This window comes from Oncorhynchus keta, unplaced genomic scaffold (genome assembly GCF_023373465.1).
Source record: "Oncorhynchus keta strain PuntledgeMale-10-30-2019 unplaced genomic scaffold, Oket_V2 Un_contig_13747_pilon_pilon, whole genome shotgun sequence".
Classification (NCBI taxonomy): Eukaryota; Metazoa; Chordata; class Actinopteri; order Salmoniformes; family Salmonidae; genus Oncorhynchus; species Oncorhynchus keta.
The window spans coordinates 53,252-76,463 of record NW_026278332.1 but is presented as its reverse complement, the minus strand read 5'-3'; the positions used below and the strand labels follow the sequence as shown (position 1 = coordinate 76,463).

The 23,212-nt window shown below is 44.1% G+C and overlaps 1 protein-coding gene and 3 long non-coding RNA genes across 12 annotated transcripts in view; 2 read left to right on the top strand and 2 right to left on the bottom strand.

Moving 5' to 3' along the window:
- gys1 (glycogen synthase 1 (muscle)) overlaps positions 1 to 21,980 on the top strand; it is a 29,812-nt gene extending 7,832 nt beyond the window's left edge. Inside the window, 14 exon segments of the mRNA XM_052501471.1 lie at positions 237 to 418; positions 2,058 to 2,249; positions 6,910 to 7,095; positions 8,115 to 8,259; positions 8,880 to 8,997; positions 11,334 to 11,454; positions 12,776 to 12,882; positions 13,009 to 13,068; positions 13,489 to 13,711; positions 14,458 to 14,584; positions 19,871 to 19,966; positions 20,231 to 20,394; positions 20,471 to 20,551; positions 21,749 to 21,980. Of these exon segments, the coding sequence (XP_052357431.1) occupies positions 237 to 418; positions 2,058 to 2,249; positions 6,910 to 7,095; positions 8,115 to 8,259; positions 8,880 to 8,997; positions 11,334 to 11,454; positions 12,776 to 12,882; positions 13,009 to 13,068; positions 13,489 to 13,711; positions 14,458 to 14,584; positions 19,871 to 19,966; positions 20,231 to 20,394; positions 20,471 to 20,551; positions 21,749 to 21,976 (2,030 nt within the window). The 3' untranslated portion in view covers positions 21,977 to 21,980.
- LOC127918200 (uncharacterized) lies at positions 16,213 to 19,862 on the top strand. Of its 4 annotated transcripts, XR_008099440.1 has the most exons (6): positions 16,213 to 16,418; positions 17,244 to 17,274; positions 17,585 to 17,627; positions 17,998 to 18,193; positions 19,152 to 19,192; positions 19,286 to 19,390. It is a non-coding gene; the product is annotated as an uncharacterized LOC127918200 (long non-coding RNA). The 4 variants fall into 4 exon arrangements; XR_008099437.1 differs by lacking the exons at positions 19,152 to 19,192; positions 19,286 to 19,390 and adding an exon at positions 19,761 to 19,862 and having other exon boundaries at positions 17,998 to 18,162; XR_008099439.1 differs by lacking the exon at positions 19,286 to 19,390 and having other exon boundaries at positions 19,152 to 19,266.
- Positions 20,793 to 21,425, bottom strand: LOC127918201 (uncharacterized). The gene is made up of 3 exons (XR_008099442.1): positions 21,241 to 21,425; positions 20,989 to 21,156; positions 20,793 to 20,904 (listed from the first exon to the last, which is right to left on the bottom strand). It is a non-coding gene; the product is annotated as an uncharacterized LOC127918201 (long non-coding RNA).
- Positions 21,981 to 22,013: 33 nt separating the features above from the next.
- LOC127918199 (uncharacterized) lies at positions 22,014 to 23,159 on the bottom strand. Of its 6 annotated transcripts, none has more exons than XR_008099433.1 (4): positions 22,800 to 23,159; positions 22,535 to 22,746; positions 22,270 to 22,428; positions 22,014 to 22,163 (listed from the first exon to the last, which is right to left on the bottom strand). It is a non-coding gene; the product is annotated as an uncharacterized LOC127918199 (long non-coding RNA). The 6 variants fall into 6 exon arrangements; XR_008099435.1 differs by having other exon boundaries at positions 22,015 to 22,163; positions 22,323 to 22,428; XR_008099432.1 differs by having other exon boundaries at positions 22,067 to 22,216.
- Positions 23,160 to 23,212: the final 53 nt, after the last annotated feature.

The window sequence follows — 23,212 nt, the reverse complement described above, 5'->3', positions numbered from 1 at the left end:
CAGTATATTAGTAATAACTCCTGGTTCTGTGTGTAATGACAGTATATTAGTAATAACTCCTGGTTCTGTGTGTAATGACAGTATATTAGTAATAACTCCTGGTTCTGTGTGTAATGACAGTATATTAGTAATAACTCTTGGTTCTGTGTGTAACGACAGTATATTAGTAATAACTCTTGGTTCTGTGTGTAACGACAGTATATTAGTAATAACTCTTGGTCCGTGCCTCTGTGCAGTTGGTGGGATTTACACAGTGATCCAGACCAAAGCCCGTCTGACAGCAGAAGAGTGGGGTGAAAACTATTTCCTGGTTGGTCCGTACGTGGAGAGTAACGTCCGTACCCAGGTGGAGCTGATTGAGCCCACCAACCCTGCCCTTAAGAGAGCCATAGACAAGATGAATTCCAGTGGATGTAAGGTACAGACCCACACCAGTTTGCTGGCACTGTTAAAGTACTTAAAGGGGAAATCTGCAGTTGCTTCATCCATTTTTGATTCTTTAAGAATATAACTTATATAAATGCCTCATGAGCTTAGTTTAACTGTCGTAACCCACCACAACCCAAAATATAAGCTTGATTTACTCCAATGTTTGTAAACATAAACAAACACCATTTAAATCAAACATGGTTAAAACTATCAGTGTGATATCGTGGATGGTCAGTCCTTGCGTCTATAGCTCTGTTTGAGAGTGGTTACATTTCCCCAGCCCCACCCCTCAGCTTTTTACCAAACTGCAGATTGTCGCTTTAAAGGAGCTGCATGTAACATTAGCAACAAATGCAACAAAGGAGCATAAATCCATGAGACTAAAATGTGATTTTTAGAACCCAGTGTGAAGTTACTAATTAGAATTCGTACCTCAACGAGCCTGTGTGTGTGCAGCTTCCTGAATTACCATTGGTTCTCGATCGTGACGTTGACAACAACAGAAAAAAACATTAGCAATACATAACTTATTCACGTCCTTGCAATTTAAGTTTTTTGGGGATTATGATGAGGTTAAAAGCAGTATTATTCCATTTTAGGCATTTCTAAGCAGTGTCCTTCAGTTTGTAAAAAGGTTTGATCAGTTACTTGATGACGTCAGCCTTGCCTCAGAAGCCCCTGTGCACCCCAAGACCCCACCTAACACTGGTCCATGGCATTGGCCTTTCCCCAGGACACACACACACACAGTCTTGTATAACTAACCTTGTGGGGACACACAAGTCAGTTCCATTCAAAATCATATTTTCCCTTACCCTAACCCTAGTTCCTAAGTTCCTTAATTCTAACCCGAGCACTAATTCTAACCTTAACCCTAAACCGCCTAGAAATAGTATTTGACCTTGTGGGGACTAACAAAATGTCCCCAGTTGGTCAAAAATACATTTGTTTACTTCTGGTCCCCACAAGTATAGTTGAACACACACACACACACACACACACACACACAGTGTCCCTCCTTCTCTCTATTTATTTCACTCTATCCTTCACTCTGCCCCTGTCGTTCTAATCTCTGGTATTTCTGTTAAAAGGTTAAAGGCTGTATCAGTGTCACACACACTGCTGTCTATTTCTGGTAGGCAGTCTGTAGCGTGTGTGTAGTGTGCATGTGTAGTTCATATGTGTAAGTGTGTGCGCCATACTGAGTCACTCCTTGGCATTCCAGGTGTGCATTGTCATAGCAGTGCAGTGCACCATGGGAAAGCCCTGTGTAGTGAGGTCAGATCATTTGATTGGATGAGAGCGATACTGTGCTGTATTCGTCCTCACTTCAGGACTGGAAGTTGTGGAACATATGTGTAAATCATTGTGTAAGCTCCCAGTTCTTTATGGTATAAACAACAGGAAATGGTCTTTTAATTCTCTGTACTGGGCCACGACAAATAAACATTTACATGTCAAACACTCTATGTCCAGACTGTGACCACATTGAAAATATGCTAGTTGTGTTGCGACACTATGGCTAACAGCACCTGCCTGGCTAGCAAGCTACTTTAAAAACACTGACCCCAGTCTCTTTCTCTCTCTCTTTCTCTCTCCCCCCCCCACCCCCTCTCTCTTCACCCCAGGTGTACTTTGGTCGTTGGCTGATTGAGGGCAGTCCATACGTGGTGCTGATAGATGTGGCGTTCACTGCCTGGAACCTGGATAAGTGGAAAAAAGAGTTGTGGGACAACTTCTCTATCGGGGTGCCCTGGTTCGACCGCGAGGCCAACGACGCCGTCCTCTTTGGCTTCTTGACCGCCTGGTTACTGGGAGAGGTGGGTTGCTGTCAGGGAGGGTCGGGGATAATGGGTTACTGGGAGAGGTGGGTTGCTGTCAGGGATAATGGGTTACTAGGAGAGGTGGGTTGCTGTCAGGGATAATGGGTTACTGGGAGAGGTGGGTTGCTGTCAGGGAGAGTCAGGGATAATGGGTTACTGGGAGAGGTGGGTTGCTGTCAGGGAGAGTCAGGGATAATGAGTTACTGGGAGAGGTGGGTTGCTGTCAGGGATAATGGGTTACTGGGAAAGGTGGGTTGCTGCCAGGGAGGGTCAGGGATAATGGGTTACTGGGAGAGGTGGGTTGCTGTCAGGGATAATGGGTTACTAGGAGAGGTGGGTTGCTGCCAGGGAGGGTCAGGGATAATGGGTTACTGGGAGAGGTGGGTTGCTGTCAGGGATAATGGGTTACTAGGAGAGGTGGGTTGCTGCCAGGGAGGGTCAGGGATAATGGGTTACTGGGAGAGGTGGGTTGCTGTCAGGGATAATGGGTTACTAGGAGAGGTGGGTTGCTGCCAGGGAGGGTCAGGGATAATGGGTTACTGGGAGAGGTGGGTTGCTGTCAGGGATAATGGGTTACTAGGAGAGGTGAGTTGCTGCCAGGGAGGGTCAGGGATAATGGGTTACTGGGAGAGGTGGGTTGCTGTCAGGGAGGGTCAGGGATAATGGGTTACTGGGAGAGGTGGGTTGCTGTCAGGGATAATGGGTTACTAGGAGAGGTGGGTTGCTGTCAGGGAGGGTCAGGGATAATGGGTTACTGGGAGAGGTGGGTTGCTGCCAGGGATAATGGGTTACTAGGAGAGGTGGGTTGCTGTCAGGGATAATGGGTTTCTAGGAGAGGTGGGTTGCTGTCAGGGATAATGGGTTACTGGGAGAGGTGGGTTGCTGTCAGGGATAATGGGTTACTGGGAGAGGTGGGTTGCTGCCAGGGAAAATGGGTTACTAGGAGAGGTGGGTTGCTGTCAGGGAGGGTCAGGGATAATGGGTTACTGGGAGAGGTGGGTTGCTGTCAGGGAGGGTCAGGGATAATGGGTTACTGGGAGAGGTGGGTTGCTGCCAGGGAGGGTCAGGGATAATGGGTTACTGGGAGAGGTGGGTTGCTGCCAGGGAGGGTCAAGGATAATGGGTTACTGGGAGAGGTGGGTTGCTGTCAGGGATAATGGGTTACTAGGAGAGGTGGGTGGCTGTCAGGGAGGGTCAGGGATAATGGGTTACTGGGAGAGGTGGGTTGCTGTCAGGGATAATGGGTTACTGGGAGAGGTGGGTTGCTGTCAGGGATAATGGGTTACTGGGAGAGGTGGGTTGCTGTCAGGGAGGGTCAGGGATAATGGGTTACTAGGAGAGGTGGGTTGCTGTCAGGGAGGGTCAGGGATAATGGATTACTGGGAGAGGTGGGTTGCTGTCAGGGATAATGGGTTACTAGGAGAGGTGGGTTGCTGCCAGGGAGGGTCAGGGATAATGGGTTACTAGGAGAGGTGGGTTGCTGTCAGGGAGGGTCAGGGATAATGGGTTACTAGGAGAGGTGGGTTGCTGTCAGGGATAATGGATTACTAGGAGAGGTGTGTTGCTGTCAGGGATAATGGGTTACTAGGAGAGGTGGGTTGCTGTCAGGGATAATGGGTTACTAGGAGAGGTGGGTTGCTGTCAGGGATAATGGGTTACTAGGAGAGGTGGGTTGCTGTCAGGGATAATGGGTTACTGGGAGAGGTGGGTTGCTGCCAGGGAGAGTCAGGGAAAATGGGATACTGGGAGAGGTGGGTTGCTGCCAGGGAGGGTCAGGGATAATGGGTTACTAGGAGAGGTGGGTTGCTGCCAGGGAGGATCAGGGATAATGGGTTACTAGGAGAGATGGGTTGCTGCCAGGGAGGGTCGGGGATAATGGGTTACTGAGAGAGGTGGGTTGCTGTCAGGAAGGGTCAGGGATAAAGGGTTACTGGGAGAGGTGGGTTGCTGTCAGGGATAATGGGTTACTGGGAGAGGTGGGTTGCTGTCAGGGAGGGTCAGGGATAATGGGTTACTAGGAGAGGTGGGTTGCTGTCAGGGATAATGGGTTACTGGGAGAGGTGGGTTGCTGCCAGGGAGGGTCAGGGATAATGGGTTACTAGGAGAGGTGGGTTGCTGTCAGGGATAATGGGTTACTAGGAGAGGTGTGTTGCTGTCAGGGATAATGGGTTACTAGGAGAGGTGGGTTGCTGTCAGGGATAATGGGTTACTAGGAGAGGTGGGTTGCTGTCAGGGATAATGGGTTACTAGGAGAGGTGGGTTGCTGTCAGGGATAATGGGTTACTAGGAGAGGTGGGTTGCTGTCAGGGATAATGGGTTACTGGGAGAGGTGGGTTGCTGCCAGGGAGAGTCAGGGAAAATGGGATACTGGGAGAGGTGGGTTGCTGCCAGGGAGGGTCAGGGATAATGGGTTACTAGGAGAGGTGGGTTGCTGCCAGGGAGGATCAGGGATAATGGGTTACTAGGAGAGATGGGTTGCTGCCAGGGAGGGTCAGGGATAATGGGTTACTGAGAGAGGTGGGTTGCTGTCAGGAAGGGTCAGGGATAAAGGGTTACTGGGAGAGGTGGGTTGCTGTCAGGGATAACGGGTTACTAGGAGAGGTGGGTTGCTGTCAGGGAGGGTCAGGGATAATGGGTTACTAGGAGAGGTGGGTTGCTGTCAGGGAGGGTCAGGGATAATGGGTTACTAGGAGAGGTGGGTTGCTGTCAGGGATAATGGGTTACTGGGAGAGGTGGGTTGCTGCCAGGGAGGGTCAGGGATAATGGGTTACTGGGAGAGGTGGGTTGCTGCCAGGGAGGGTCAGGGATAATGGGTTACTAGGAGAGGTGGGTTTCTGCCAGGGAGGGTCAGGGATAATGGGTTACTAGGAGAGGTGGGTTGCTGCCAGGGAGGGTCAGGGATAATGGGTTACTGGGAGAGCTGGGTTGCTGTCAGGAAGGGTCAGGGATAATGGGTTACTGGGAGAGGTGGGTTGCTGTCAGGGATAATGGGTTACTAGGAGAGGTGGGTTGCTGTCAGGGATAATGGGTTACTAGGAGAGGTGGGTTGCTGCCAGGGAGGGTCAGGGATAATGGGTTGAATGGTGAAGTAGCTGGTTCTAGCCCAGTGGTCACCAACCTTTTCTGAGTCAAGATCACTTTCGCAGTCAAAGCAAGCTGAGATCTACTGCTCAGATTTATTTTTTACATTAACCTCACACAAACAGTTTTGTAGGAATGAGGTTTGGGCAGTAGGCCTTATACATTATCACAGGATACTGGCTATATGATTGGCCTGCCAATATTGTTAATCAGACCATATTATATTTCAAAACTCGAGCTTTGATAACAAAATAGATCAGTTGGTTTAGCAGTTGTGAGTCACTGTGGAGCATGAATTTAAATAATTGTCTTTTTCATTTTACTGGACTGATGGTACCTGCAGCTGATGGTCAACGAGGTCAAATCACCACGTCAGTGATCTTCAGGTCGAAAAGTCGGAGCTCTAGAAAGATGCCCGAGTTTCCGACTTGGAATTCTGAGTTAGATGACCGTTGTAAAGATTTTTCCCAACCACCTCTCATGATCCCTGCTTTCTCCTTCCTTTCCTCCGGTGAGACTGACCAGAGAGAGGGGACACCATCTTCCACCTGATGGTGAAACTTGGTCGCATCGCATCTGCCTCATAAACAAATTCATGATGTTCCTATGACCAGAGAAAGTGAAGTATTCCTTAATATTAAAATGGACAGGACGAGCTGCTAATAATAATAATAATAAAAGGCAGGGCTGTTGATACTTGGTTACTCGTTCATTACAGCTGCAGCCCGAGCAGAAGTACGGAGATGTGCGTTTTCTAATAGTGACAGAGCTGAATAGAAACTTAAACACTCATAAAAACAGCAGCTCTTTGCTGTATTCGTTGACAGTCTCGGTTGTCATGGTTTTAAAAGTGATTAAATCTTACGTAGACTAGTAGCCTATTAAACTTGGCGCTGGCCAGGGTCATGGAAGCTCTGTAGCCACGGTGATTTGAGCTTTCCGATTGGGCAGCGCAGTAGGTGCACTCGACTTAGTCACCGGGTATGCAGAGTTTGTTTCATGGGAACACTTTGCTTACCCGGTGCGCAGGACTTTTGAATCAAGTGCACCTACCAGCAACAGCTCAACACGATCTAAAAAAGGAGCGCAAGCCTTTATCGTTCGTTGGCTTTTCTACAGAAGTATTTCATCGACTAGGAATGTTTTGAAGATTGCGATCGACCGGTTGGCGACCACTGTTCTAGCCAGATTAATAATGGCTTGTGTCAGTTCAAGGTTGCAATTCATTAGTAACAGTATTCCGTATAAGGTTCCATATTAACCCCACATTGTCTTCCTCCAGAATGCTGGCCCATTATATTAACCCCACATTGTCTTCCTCCAGTATGCTGGACCATTATATTAACCCCACATTGTCTTCCTCCAGAATGCTGGCCCATTATATTAACCCCACATTGTCTTCCTCCAGTATGCTGGACCATTATATTAACCCCACATTGTCTTCCTCCAGTATGCTGGACCATTATATTAACCCCACATTGTCTTCCTCCAGTATGCTGGACCATTATATTAACCCCACATTGTCTTCCTCCAGTATGCTGGACCATTATATTAACCCCACATTGTCTTCCTCCAGTATGCAGCACAGTGTGAAGAGCCTCCCCATATCCTGGCCCATTTCCATGAGTGGCTGGCAGGCCTGGGCTTGGCGCTATGCAGACAGAGACAGTTGCCCGTGGCAACCATCTTCACCACCCACGCCACCCTGCTGGGACGCTACCTGTGTGCCGGCAGCGTGGACTTCTACAACAACCTCGCCGATGTGAGTGTATCTGTGTGGGTGTGTTTGTGTGTACACATGTGGTGATGTCATGATCTGTGGTGTGTGTTGGTCAGGGTTGGGATGTCATGTTTACCTTGTTCTGATTGCTCTGTCTTTGTGCATCTTCACCATCATTCACAGGTAACTGACCTCACAGTAAGCGTTGTGGGTCATTCTAGGTTGTTTGAAGGTCAGTTGTATCACCCTAGCTAGTATCTTTTGCCCTGGTCCTAAATCAACCCCTTACCCCTAGTCCCCTACTTAGTATTCACTAGTGTAGATCTGAAAGGGAACTGTTACCAGATGATACCATGCTGATGCTTCTAGAGTTAGTGGAGAACTGTTACCAGACTGATACCAAGCTGATGCTTCTAGAGTTAGTGGAGAACTGTTACCAGATGATACCAATCTGATGCTTCTAGAGTTAGTGGAGAACTGTTACCAGATGATACCAATCTGATGCTTCTAGAGTTAGTGGAGAACTGTTACCAGATGATACCAAGCTGATGCTTCTAGAGTTAGTGGAGAACTGTTACCAGATGATACCAATCTGATGCTTCTAGAGTTAGTGGAGAACTGTTACCAGATGATACCAATCTGATGCTTCTAGAGTTAGTGGAGAACTGTTACCAGACTGATGATAACAATGTGATCCTTCCACAGTTATGCAAGTGTGTGGAAGGTGGGGCGGGCAGGACCTTAGCATTTTTAGCATGTTGGTTTTTAGCATCTAGTCTGTCCTGTTTCATCGACCCTGGATTGCTCCACTAAAACAGTGAAACACTTATTTGATGTGCTATTTACTTGACCCACAACTGCTGAACGTTGTGGGTCAGTGTCTCCCAGCCTCTTCACCATAGCCACTACTCTAGATCAGATAGGCTTTGTTTTATGATCAAAAATAATTGAGAATAATTTTTTTTGCAAGTTATTTATTCAATTAACTTTATCTCATAGGAGGTAATAGCTTAGACTTGGTGAGTGGAATTGAGGATGTGGAATTGTCCTCTCTGTCTCAGTTCAACGTGGATAAGGAGGCGGGGGATAGACAGATCTACCATCGGTATTGTCTGGAGAGGACAGCGGCACGCTGCGCTCATGTCTTCACCACCGTCTCTCAGATCACAGCCGTTGAGGCAGAGCACCTGCTCAAGAGGAAACCAGGTGTGTGCATGTCTGTCACAGGAATTCCTCTCAAGTCTCTGTTTTTTTTTTAACCTTTTAACCTCTTTGTTTGTTCTTAGTTGACTGTCTGGCTAACCTCTCCTGTTATCTCTACCCCTCATCTCTTGTTCTTTATCTATCTCTCCTCTTGTTATCTCTACCCCTCATCTCCTGTTCTTTATTTATCTCTCCTCTTGTTATCTCTACCCCTCATCTCTTGTTCTTTATCTATCTCTCCTCTTGTTATCTCTACCCCTCATCTCTTGTTCTTTCTCTACCTCTCCTCTCTCTTGTTATCTCTACCTCTCCTCTCTCTTGTTATCTCTACCTCTCCTCTCTCTTGTTATCTCTACCTCTCCTCTCTCTTGTTATCTCTACCTCCCCTCTCTTGTTATCTCTACCTCTCCTCTCTCTTGTTATCTCTACCCCTCATCTCTTGTTCTTTCTCTACCTCTCCTCTCTCTTGTTATCTCTACCTCTCCTCTCTCTTGTTATCTCTACCCCTCATCTCCTGTTCTTTCTCTACCTCTCCTCTTGTTATCTCTACCTCTCCGTCGCCTGTTCTCTCTCTCTCTCTCTCTCTCTCTCCCTCTCTCTCCTTCTCCCCCGCCACCCCACAGACATAATCACCCCTAACGGGCTGAACGTGAAGAAGTTCTCTGCCATGCATGAGTTCCAGAACCTGCACGCCCAGAGCAAGAACCGTATCCAGGAGTTCATCAGAGGTCACTTCTATGGGTCAGTGGGGTCACCACCCAAACACAAATATACTATATATACATACTGCTGACCAACTGGGCACAGATGTCATTTCAATGTCTATTTTTGATTGTCATTATGTTGAGTTGTCAACTAATGTGAATTCAATGTGATTTCAACAAAACATGATCACCATCACATTGGATTTAGGTTCAAAGTTGGGTGGAAAAAATAAGAAATACCCTTATGTTGATTTTTGTTGTTGTTGATTCAACATTATCACATTTGTTTTGATTAAATTATGTGGAAACAATGTTAATTTAACCAGTTTTTGCCGAGTGATGGGAGTGTTACTTATCGTATTAATAGACAACCATAGAAACAGGCTGTTGCTTGAACCTTATTGACACTGTCATTTTCAGGGTTTGATACTGTGGCCAAAACAGTGCAACACATGTTTTGGTCGCAAGGGTGCCAGTTGCATATCTTTTTATATCATGATTTATTCAAACAGTAATGTGCAATTGACCAAAAATAAATGAAGTTTCTGAAGAGGCAACATCGTCACGGGAAAGCCCCTGTCTGTGTGTGTCAGGACATACAGGAGAGGTTTAGAACCCCTCCATCTGTGGAAAACATATTTTAATAATGCTATTTTTAATCTAGGCTATATAAAAATGTAATTGATTCCCAAAGCTTTTCGTTCGTTATGTCGGTTATTTATCACTCGCGCTGCACACGGCCTATAGATGATCTGATGCGCAGAAAGAACGCGCAGCTCTGAAACAGCTGGTTGTTGTGTTGAGGAAAGCAGTAGGAAAGATGTTACAAGTTATATCTAGCAGTAAATGCTAAGGCCAAAATGGGTATGCAACCCAGGTAAAACGTTCAAAGTCTTGTTTGAATATTAGCGATGCACAATTCAGTCATCATGGAATAGCCTACCTTGAAAATCAGACATTTCTTCTCGACTATTTGGTTGTTGAAGTCATTGGTTATGGGAGCCGATTTACAACTTCTACTGCTCCAATAGAATTATTACGTGATTTAATTTCTGATCAGTTTTTATGAGATTCGGTTGCTTTTGTTTGTTTCCCGCTGTTTCAATTGAAGCCTGTTGCGGTAAAACCCTATGCGGTTATTATGTTTGCTTCAGCTTGGTTTTCTATACAAAGGTAGTTTGGCCGGTGTTGTAAATAAGAATTGGTTCTTAACTGACTCGATTAGTAGGTTCACTTATTTATTTTTAAAGTGGTGAGACTGACTAGCTACCACATGTACAGACACGCTGTTGTGTTTGTGTCAGGAGCATGCTGTCTATTTAGTCAGGCAATGTCCACATTATTGTGACATTTTAGAATGTAAAAGCTTTGTCAATGTCAATGCATAATACTATTGGTTAGGCCTATTAAAAACAGAATGCATTATTCATAGTGGAAACGCTTTGGGGGAATTGTCTTCTTCTATAGGCTATTACAACAATGACATAAAATGTAGCTCCTTCAAAATTTGCCTACAATTTAAGTGCTTTAAAAAAAAACATTTAAAGTCCTTGAGTTTGACTTTCCAATGTCTGTATGAACCCTGTATAGGCGACTTACTCAGCCCACAAATTTAATATAAAATCACCTGCTGTCAGATCTTGTATTTTTTTCTTCGGGCCAGTAGCTTTCAGTTGGCACTGGCCCAGTGTGTCTTTACCAGAATGTCAAGCCCTGCTGTGCGCTTAGCCGTTAGCGGTGCTAATGAGCGTCTAACCGTTTTGTTGTAGATGGAAAGACTATTAAAAGGTCGATACAAAGTAGCCTATAACCACCTGGCAGAATCATTATGATTTGCATCAATCCAGTGGCCTTTGTTTTGAAAACTGCATCACAAGTGACTACAGAAACACAGTTAGCCAAACACAACTGTCTGGCTGGTGCTCACCTGAGTTAAAGGCAAACAACACCAAATAAAAACTTGATTTCTGACATTTTGAGACTGTATCAACAGTGGACTAATTAAACAAATGACAAAATATAGTTTGTGGTATTTTTCTTTAGTTTGCTAAGATTCTCAATCTCGTTATCTAATTCTACATACCCCTTCATTTTAATGCTTTAAATCTTGATTCTGGAGAACACATGAACAAATTAATGATGTGGTTGGATGTGGGTTGGGGTCCGTTCCATTTCAATTCAGGAAATGACCTGAATTCCAATATCAATTCTCATAGAGAAGCATTGAGGACAAATGGAATGTCGGTTTACTTTTGGAATTGACTGAATTGAAATGGAACGGACCCCAACCCTGGTCTGGACATGTGGTCAGGTGATGTCAGGATTGCATCATTGGGTCTCATCTTGAATGGTTGTTGTTGTCGCACCCGCCAGGCACCTGGACTTCAACCTGGACAAGTGTCTGTTCCTGTTCATCGCTGGGAGGTATGAGTTCAGCAACAAAGGAGCTGATATCTTCTTGGAGGCTTTGGCCAGACTCAACTATCTACTGAGAGTAAGCTGTGTGTATGTGCGTGGCAGGTTGGATGGGGAGCGTTGCTGCACAGCTATTTTCAGGTCTCTCCAGAGACGTTTGATTTGGTTCAAGTCCGGGCTCTGCCTGGGCCACTCAAGGACATTCAGAGACTTGTCCCAAAGCATTTACATTTAAGTCATTTAGCAGACGCTCTTATCCAGAGCGACTTACAAATTGGTGCATTCACCTTATGACATCCAGTGGAACAGCCATTTTACAATAGCCACTCCTGCATTGACTTGGCTGTGTGTTTAGGGTCGTTGTCCTGTTGGAAGTTGAATCTTTGCCCCAGTCTGACGTCCTGAGTGCTCTGGAGCAGGTTTTCATCAAGGATCTCTCTGTACTTTGCTCCATTCATCTTTCCCTCGTTCCTGACTAGTTTCCCAGTCTCTGCCCCTGATAAACATCCCCACAGCAGGATGCTGCCACCTCCATGCTTCACTGTAGGGATGGTGGCAGGTTTCCTCCAGACGTGACACTTCGCATTCAGGCCAAAGAGTTCAATCTTGGTTTCATCAGACCAGAGAATCCTGTCTCAGAGCTTTACAAACAATTCCTTTGACCTCATGGCTTGGTTTTTGCTCTGACATGCACTGTAAACTGTGGGTCCTTCTATAGACAGGTGTGTGCCTTTCCAAATCAATTCCTTTGACCTCATGGCTTGGTTTTTGCTCTGACATGCACTGTAAACTGTGGGTCCTTCTATAGACAGGTGTGTGCCTTTCCAAATCAATTCCTTTGACCTCATGGCTTGGTTTTTGCTCTGACATGCACTGTAAACTGTGGGTCCTTCTATAGACAGGTGTGTGCCTTTCCAAATCAATTCCTTTGACCTCATGGCTTGGTTTTTGCTCTGACATGCACTGTAAACTGTGGGTCCTTCTATAGACAGGTATGTGCCTTTCCAAATCAGGTCCAATCAATTGAATTTACCACATGTGAACTTCAAGTTGAAGAAACATCTCAAGGATGATCAATAGAAACAGGATGCACCTGAGCTCAATTTTGAGTCTCATAGCAAAGGTTCTGAATACTTATGTAAATAAGCTATTTCTGTTTAGTCTCAAATAAGGTATTTTTTAAATATTATTTTATAGATTTGCAAACATTTCTAAAAACCTATTTTTCACTTTGTCATTATTGGTTATTGTGGGTTTTTTAAATCCATTTTAGAACAAGGCTGTAACTTAAAAAGTCAAGGGATCTGAATGCACTGTGTGTCTGTGTGAGTCCATTGTCTACCTGTCTGTCGGTTAGTTAGATGTATTTACTCCCTCCCTGCCTCCTCTCTCTCCCCCAGGTCAACCACAGCGATGTGACTGTCGTTGCGTTCTTCATCATGCCTGCACGGACCAACAACTTCAACGTGGAGACGCTGAAAGGCCAAGCAGTCAGGAAGCAGCTCTGGTAATGACAACACCACCACGGCTGTTTCCTGCCACAGAGGGAGACACTTGCATGTGAGAAAATAATAAAACGTATGTATTTCTAGTGACTAATAACTTTACTTTGTTTTTGACATCCTCATGGCAGGGATACCGCTCAAACAGTGAAGGAACGCTTCGGAAAGAAACTCTATGAATCACTGCTGGTGTAAGTGGACCTCTATGAATCACTATCCTGTAAACTCATATGAATCACTGCTGGTGTAAACCCATATGAATCACTGTCCTGTAAACCCATATGAATCACTGTCCTGTAAACCCATATGAATCACTGTCCTGTAAACCCATATGAATCACTGTCCTGTAAACCCATATGAATCACTGTCCTGTAAACACATATGAATCACTGTCCTGTAAACACATATGAATCACTGTCCTGTAAACCATTATTACTGGAAGAGAGCTTATAGACGACAGTTTGTATGAATTACTTTGTGTTAGTTAAAATGAAGGGAAGCCCACAAACATTTGATTCACGCTTATGTGTCTGCCTCTTGGCCTTCATCAGAGCTTTTGTGCTGGTTTGTATTTTACACCCTTAGTAAAATCTACCTTTGTGCTGGATTAGTGGGCAGTTGCCGGACGTGTCCAAGATGCTGAGTAAGGACGACTTCACCATGATGAAACGTGCCATCTTTGCCACCCAGAGGCAGTGCCAGCCTCCCATCTGTACCCACAACATGCTGGAGGACAGCAAACTCATATGAATCCCCATCCTCACTTGCATTCACCGCCCATTATTACTGGAAGAGAGCATCGGCTTGTTCAACAGCTCTGCCTCTTGACCTTTTGTGCTGGTTTGTATTTTACAAGGTAGATTGATTGATTTAAGTAATTAGATAATTAAAAGTATTAGGTAAAATCTAGTGCTGGTTTGTATTTTACCAGCCGTGCTGGCTTGTAACGTAAAATCCTTCTGTAGCTCAGTGCTGGTTTGAGCATGGCGCTTTGTATTTTACGCCAGGGTAGTGGGTTTGTATTTTACGAAAATTCCTTTGTGCTGGTTTGTACCACCCATACGTAGAATGTATGCACACATGACTGTAAGTCCAGCCTCCCATCTGTACCCACAACATAAAAGCGTCTGCTAAATGGCATATATTATTATATTATATTATTATTATATTATTAACGTCGTCTATGTCAACAATCCTCCAGGATAAAAACACCAAGGCCAGAGGCTCATTGCCATTGTCCTTATTTGCTAGTGAGATGGCATGTGGGCTATACTTACAAATACATAACCGTCACACTGTGCTCTGCTCTGGTCCCTCCCGTCACACAAATGTCATTCCTATAACACTATCCTACTACTGATGCACAGGCCAGTCTGGGCTAGAAACCATTGCTCAGCCCGCTGCAGAGCTGGGGGTCAAATGGGTTCAACTGCTTCAAAATAATTCCTCTCTTCCCCTTTCTGCACTGATTGGAAGACTTGTAAAACTGGTGTAAATAATATGGTGGAAGTGCATCTCTTTCATCTGGTCAACTCTGTCCTCATCCCCTGCTTCATTTGTGTTACCCATTATCCTTTTAGGTGATCTTCCACCCAGAGTTCCTGTCCTCCACCTCTCCCCTCCTGCCGATGGATTATGAAGAGTTTGTAAGAGGCTGCCATCTTGGAGTGTTCCCCTCTTACTATGAACCATGGGGATATACACCAGGTAGACTCTTATCGATACTATGAACCACCAGGTAGACTCTTATATAGATACTATGAACCACCAGGTAGACTCTTATAGATACTATGAACCACCAGGTAGACTCTTATAGATACTATGAACCACCAGGTAGACTCTTATAGATACTATGAACCACCAGGTAGACTCTTATAGATACTATGAACCACCAGGTAGACTCTTATAGATACTATGAACCACCAGGTAGACTCTTATGGATACTATGAACCACCAGGTAGACTCTATAGATACTATGAACCACCAGGTAGACTCTTATAGATACTATGAACAACCAGGTAGACTCTTACAGATACTATGAACCACCAGGTAGACTCTTATACTATGAACCACCAGGTAGACTCTTATACTATGAACCACCAGGTAGACTCTTATAGATACTATGAACCACCAGGTAGACTCTTATAGATACTATGAACCACCAGGTAGACTCTTATAGATACTATGAACCACCAGGTAGACTCTTACAGATACTATGAACCACCAGGTAGACTCTTATGGATACTATGAACCACCAGGTAGACTCTTATAGATACTATGAACCACCAGGTAGACTCTTATAGATACTATGAACCACCAGGTAGACTCTTATAGATACTATGAACCACCAGGTAGACTCTTATGGATACTATGAACCACCAGGTAGACTCTTATAGATACTATGAACCACCAGGTAGACTCTTACAGATACTATGAACCACCAGGTAGACTCTTACAGATACTATGAACCACCAGGTAGACTCTTATAGACACTATGAACCACCAGGTAGACTCTTATAGATACTATGAACCACCAGGTAGACTCTTACAGATACTATGAACCACCAGGTAGACTCTTATAGATACTATGAACCATGGAGATATACACCAGGTAGACTCTTATCGATACTATGAACCACCATGTAGACTCTTATATAGATACTATGAACCACCAGGTAGACTCTTATCGATACTATGAACCACCAGGTAGACTCTTATAGATACTATGAACCACCAGGTAGACTCTTACAGATACTATGAACCACCAGGTAGACTCTTATAGACACTATGAACAACCAGGTACTCTTATAGATACTATGAACCACCAGGTAGACTCTTACACATACTATGAACCACCAGGTAGACTCTTACAGATACTATGAACCACCAGGTAGACTCTTATAGATACTATGAACCACCAGGTAGACTCTTATAGATACTATGAACCACCAGGTAGACTCTTATAGATACTATGAACCACCAGGTAGACTCTTATAGATACTATAAACCACCAGGTAGACTCTTATAGATACTATGAACCACCAGGTAGACTCTTATGGATACTATGAACCACCAGGTAGACTCTTATAGATACTATGAACCACCAGGTAGACTCTTATAGATACTATGAACCACCAGGTAGACTCTTATAGATACTATGAACCACCAGGTAGACTCTTATAGATACTATGAACCACCAGGTAGACTCTTATGGATACTATGAACCACCAGGTAGACTCTTATAGATACTATGAACCACCAGGTAGACTCTTACAGATACTATGAACCACCAGGTAGACTCTTATAGACACTATGAACCACCAGGTAGACTCTTATAGATACTATGAACCACCAGGTAGACTCTTACAGATACTATGAACCACCAGGTAGACTCTTACAGATACTATGAACCACCAGGTAGACTCTTATAGATACTATGAACCACCAGGTAGACTCTTATAGATACTATGAACCACCAGGTAGACTCTTATAGATACTATGAACCACCAGGTAGACTCTTATCGATACTATGAACCACCAGGTAGACTCTTATATAGATACTATGAACCACCATGTAGACTCTTATATAGATACTATGAACCACCAGGTAGACTCTTATAGATACTATGAACCACCAGGTAGACTCTTATAGATACTATGAACCACCAGGTAGACTCTTACAGATACTATGAACCACCAGGTAGACTCTTATAGATACTATGAACCACCAGGTAGACTCTTATAGATACTATGAACCACCAGGTAGACTCTTATATAGATACTATGAACCACCAGGTAGACTCTTATAGATACTATGAACCACCAGGTAGACTCTTATAGATACTATGAACCACCAGGGAGACTCTTATAGATACTATGAACCACCAGGTAGACTCTTATGGATACTATGAACCACCAGGTAGACTCTTATAGATACTATGAACCACCAGGTAGACTCTTACAGATACTATGAACCACCAGGTAGACTCTTACAGATACTATGAACCACCAGGTAGACTCTTATAGATACTATGAACCACCAGGTAGACTCTTACAGATACTATGAACCACCAGGTAGACTCTTATAGATACTATGAACCACCAGGTAGACTCTTATGGATACTATGAACAACCAGGTAGACTCTTATAGATACTATGAACCACCAGGTAGACTCTTACAGATACTATGACCACCAGGTAGACTCTTACAGATACTATGAACCACCAGGTAGACTCTTATAGATACTATGAACCACCAGGTAGACTCTTATAGATACTATGAACCATGGAGATATACACCAGGTAGACTCTTATCGATACTATGAACCACCATGTAGACTCTTATATAGATACTATGAACCACCAGGTAGACTCTTATCGATACTATGAACCACCAGGTAGACTCTTATAGATACTATGAACCACCAGGTAGACTCTTATAGATACTATGAACCACCAGGTAGACTCTTATAGATACTATGAACCACCAGGTAGACTCTTATAGATACTATGAACCACCAGGTAGACTCTTATAGATACTATGAACCACCAGGTAGACTCTTATAGATACTATGAACCACCAGGTAGACTCTTATAGATACTATGAACCACCAGGTAGACTCTTATAGATACTATGAACCACCAGGTAGACTCTTATAGATACTATGAACCACCAGGTAGACTCTTATAGATACTATGAACCACCAGGTAGACTCTTATAGATACTATGAACCATGGGGATATACACCAGGTAGACTCTTATCGATACTATGAACCACCAGGTAGACTCTTATAGATACTATGAACCACCAGGTAGACTCTTATCGATACTATGAACCACCAGGTAGACTCTTATAGATACTATGAACCACCAGGTAGACTCTTATAGATACTATGAACCACCAGGTAGACTCTTATAGATACTATGAACCACCAGGTAGACTCTTACAGATACTATGAACCACCAGGTAGACTCTTATAGACACTATGAACAACCAGGTAGACTCTTATAGATACTATGAACCACCAGGTAGACTCTTACAGATACTATGAACCACCAGGTAGACTTATAGATACTATGAACCACCAGGTAGACTCTTATAGATACTATGAACCACCAGGTAGACTCTTATAGATACTATGAACCACCAGGTAGACTCTTATCGATACTATGAACCACCAGGTAGACTCTTATAGATACTATGAACCACCAGGTAGACTTATAGATACTATGAACCATGGAGATATACACCAGGTAGACTCTTATAGATACTATGAACCACCAGGTAGACTCTTATCGATACTATGAACCACCAGGTAGACTTATAGATACTATGAACCACCAGGTAGACTCTTATCGATACTATGAACCACCAGGTAGACTCTTATCGATACTATGAACCACCAGGTAGACTCTTATCGATACTATGAACCCACCAGGTAGACTCTTATAGATACTATGAACCACCAGGTAGACTCTTACAGATACTATGAACCACCAGGTAGACTCTTATAGACACTATGAACCACCAGGTAGACTCTTATAGATACTATGAACCACCAGGTAGACTCTTACAGATACTATGAACCACCAGGTAGACTCTTACAGATACTATGAACCACCAGGTAGACTCTTACAGATACTATGAACCACCAGGTAGACTCTTACAGATACTATGAACCACCAGGTAGACTCTTACAGATACTATGAACCACCAGGTAGACTCTTATAGACACTATGAACCACCAGGTAGACTCTTACAGATACTATGAACCACCAGGTAGACTCTTACAGATACTATGAACCACCAGGTAGACTCTTACAGATACTATGAACCACCAGGTAGACTCTTATAGATACTATGAACCACCAGGTAGACTCTTATAGATACTATGAACCACCAGGTAGACTCTTACAGATACTATGAACCACCAGGTAGACTCTTATATCGATACTATGAACCACCATGTAGACTCTTATATAGATACTATGAACCACCAGGTAGACTCTTATAGATACTATAAACCACCAGGTAGACTCTTATAGATACTGAACCACCAGGTAGACTCTTATGGATACTATGAACCACCAGGTAGACTCTTATGGATACTATGAACCACCAGGTAGACTCTTACAGATACTATGAACCACCAGGTAGACTCTTACAGATACTATGAACCACCAGGTAGACTCTTATAGACACTGAACCACCAGGTAGACTCTTACAGATACTATGAACCACCAGGTAGACTCTTATAGACACTGAACCACCAGGTAGACTTATAGATACTATGAACCATGGAGATATACACCAGGTAGACTCTTATAGATACTATGAACCACCAGGTAGACTCTTATAGACACTATGAACCACCAGGTAGACTCTTATAGACACTATGAACCACCAGGTATACTCTTATAGATACTATGAACCATGGAGATATACACCAGGTAGACTCTTATAGATACTATGAACCACCAGGTAGACTCTTATAGACACTATGAACCATGGCGATATACACCAGGTAGACTCTTACAGATACTATGAACCATGGAGATATACACCAGGTAGACTCTTATAGATACTATGAAACACCAGGTAGACTCTTATAGATACTATGAACCACCAAGTAGACTCTTATAGACACTATGAACCATGGCGATATACACCAGGTAGACTCTTATAGATACTATGAACCATGGAGATATACACCAGGTAGACTCTTATAGACACTATGAACCACCAGGTAGACTCTTATAGATACTATGAACCACCAGGTAGACTCTTATAGATACTATGAACCACCAGGTAGACTCTTATAGATACTATGAACCATGGGGATATACACCAGGTAGACTCTTATAGATACTATGAACCACCAGGTAGACTCTTATAGATACTATGAACCATGGAGATATGGTTGTCTTGTACATTGTCTGTATGGCATATACAAGTATATTTACTTCAATCTCTCTCTCTCTCTCTCTCTCAGCTGAGTGTACAGTCATGGGGATCCCCTCAATCTCCACCAACCTCTCTGGGTTTGGCTGCTTCATGGAGGAACACATAGCTGATCCCTCAGCATACGGTGTGTTCAGAATGTGTCCAAGTCAAGGTTGTTAAGTGTCTTCCAAGGGGCTGATTAAACATTCTACATTTAGAGAAGTAATGGTCCCAGTATAATATGTCGTTTAGATGAGGCTTTTATCCAAAGAGACAGTCATTCATGTTACGTTGTACGTATGGGGGGGTTCCAGTGGGAATTGAACCCACAACCTTTGGCATTACAAACACCATTCTCTACCAACTAATCTCCAGTAGATTTGACTAATGCTGTTGTCCTCTACCTCAGGAATCTACATCCTTGATCGACGGTACAGAGGGGTTGATGAGTCATGTAACCAGCTCACGTCGTACCTGTTCCAGTTCTGTCAGCAGAGCCGGCGCGCCAGGATCATCCAGCGGAACCGAACCGAGCGCCTGAGTGACCTTCTGGACTGGAGATACCTGGGCAGGGTGAGAACTTTCACCTTTACCAAGAGAAGAAATGTCAACCGTTCTACTAATAACTATAATCTCTCCTCTCTCTCAGTATTACATATCAGCTCGTCACATGGCCCTGGCTAAAGCCTTCCCAGATACCTACTTCTACCAACCTCATGACTCTGACACTGTAAGTCTGTCTGTCTGTCTGGAGAGGAGATGCTGTTTCCTCCTTTTGGGTAACAACGGGTACTTACTTTTAATAATTCTACACCGTTGGAAACCACCTAGTACCTAATGGTGCCCGGGGGAGATGAGTAAAGCATTTGTTCTTTATTCACTCAGTAGGAATCTGCTGTAGTGTACCTTTGTAGTTGGACTCTTCTTGTTTTATAACAGGGGTGTCTAGTCAATTACCTGGAGGGCTGAGGGTTATAACAGGGGTGTTTACTCAATTACCTGGAGGGCTGAGGGTTATAACAGGGGTGTTTACTCAATTACCTGGAGGGCTGAGGGTTATAACAGGGGTGTTTACTCAATTACCTGGAGGGCTGAGGGTTATAACAGGGGTGTCTAGTCAATTACCTGGAGGGCTGAGGGTTGTAACAGGGGTGTTTACTCAATTACCTGGAGGGCTGAGGGTTATAACAGGGGTGTTTACTCAATTACCTGGAGGGCTGAGGGTTATAACAGGGGTGTTTACTCAATTACCTGGAGGGCTGAGGGTTATAACAGGGGTGTTTACTCAATTACCTGGAGGGCTGAGGGTTATAACAGGGGTGTTTACTCAATTACCTGGAGGGCTGAGGGTTATAACAAGGGTGTTTACTCAATTACCCGTAGGGCTGAGGGTTATAACAGGGGTGTTTACTCAATTACCTGGAGGGCTGAGGGTTATAACAGGGGTGTTTACTCAATTACCTGGAAGGCTGAGTGTCTGCAAGTTTTCCTTTCTCCCTTGTACTTTATCAATTAAGGTCATATTAATTAGCCACTCCCCTCACCTGGTTGTCTCTGTCCTCATTGGATACAATTTGAAAGGAACTAACGAAACAAAGCAGACACGACCCTGACGGGATTGAGTTGACACCCCTGGTTTATTTCATATGTGAAATAAGATATAAATCTGGATTAGTAAATCTTATGAGAAAGTGTCAGAGATTCAACATACTGCTATGCTACTCTGGCTGTGTTTAGACAGGCAGCCCAATTCTGATCTTTTTTAACTAATTGGTATTTTGGCCAATCAGATCTGAAATACATCTGACGTGATTGGTCAAAAGATCAATTGGTGAATGACACATCAGAATGTGTCTGCCTGTCTAAACACAGCCATGGTGTGTTGTCTGTGTCTTACCCTCTAAAACCCACCAACTTTTCTTTTCAGGCCCAAGGTTTCCGTTACCCTAGACCGGCCTCTGTGCCCCCATCTCCGTCTCTGTCGCGCCACTCCTCCCCCCGCCAAAGCGAGGCGGAAGAAGATGATGACCGCTATGATGAAGATGCAGAGGCAGAGAAAGACCGCTTGAACATCCGCCAGCCCTTGACCCTGCCTAGTAAAAAGGGTCCCGCCTTGCCTTACACCCTGCCAGGTGCCAATGGAGAGAAGAACTGACTGTCTCACACACACAACATACACAAACTGACATATGCTGATACTCACTACACACACGTTACAAACACGGCACTCTTATCTTGACCGTCTCCACTTCCATAATATAGATCTGACAACTGCTGAAGAGATGGGCTCTTTACAGTATGTTATTCATCCAGCAGCCGGAACGTCTTCCAAACCTACATACCTGTTTTAACAGCAGCAGCACTTTTCCTGTCACACTGTAGCAGTAACAGCAACCTGTTTAAACAGCAGCACCACTTTTCCTGTCACACTGTAGCAGTAACAGCAACCTGTTTAAACAGCAGCAGCACTTTTCCTGTCACACTGAAGCAGTAACAGCAACCTGTTTAAACAGCAGCAGCACTTTTCCTGTCACACTGTAGCAGTAACAGCAACCTGTTTAAACAGCAGCAGCACTTTTCCTGTCACACTGTAGCAGTAACAGCAACCTGTTTAAACAGCAGCACCACTTTTCCTGTCACACTGTAGCAGTAACAGCAACCTGTTTAAACAGCAGCACCACTTTTCCTGTCACACTGAAGCAGTAACAGCAACCTGTTTAAACAGCAGCAGCACTTTTCCTGTCACACTGTAGCAGTAACAGCAACCTGTTTAAACAGCAGCAGCACTTTTCCTGTCACACTGTAGCAGTAACAGCAACCTGTTTAAACAGCAGCAGCACTTTTCCTGTCACACTGTAGCAGTAACAGCAACCTGTTTAAACAGCAGCAGCACTTTTCCTGTCACACTGTAGCAGTAACAGCAACCTGTTTAAACAGCAGCACCACTTTTCCTGTCACACTGTAGCAGTAACAGCAACCTGTTTAAACAGCAGCAGCACTTTTCCTGTCACACTGTAGCAGTAACAGCAACCTGTTTAAACAGCAGCACCACTTTTCCTGTCACACTGAAGCAGTAACAGCAACCCAACCAGCAGCAGCACTTCCCTGGGCAAGGAAACCAATAAGCAACACATTTAGAGCTGGGCCCATAGAGTTAGACTAGATAGATGTACTGTATATAGCCCGTTTTCTGCATGGACATTGCCATTGAGGGCTTCTACCACAGATAGTAAGATGAGTCCTCTTTCTAACTCTATGGCTGAGCCTCAGAACGTCCTGCTGAAGAGCCTCCTGCTGAAACAGACTCCCATTTGTTCAGAGATTCAGACCTTTCTGTGGGCGTTGTCATCGTCTCTGGGCCTTGTACTGTATTAGAACCGGCATTACTGTG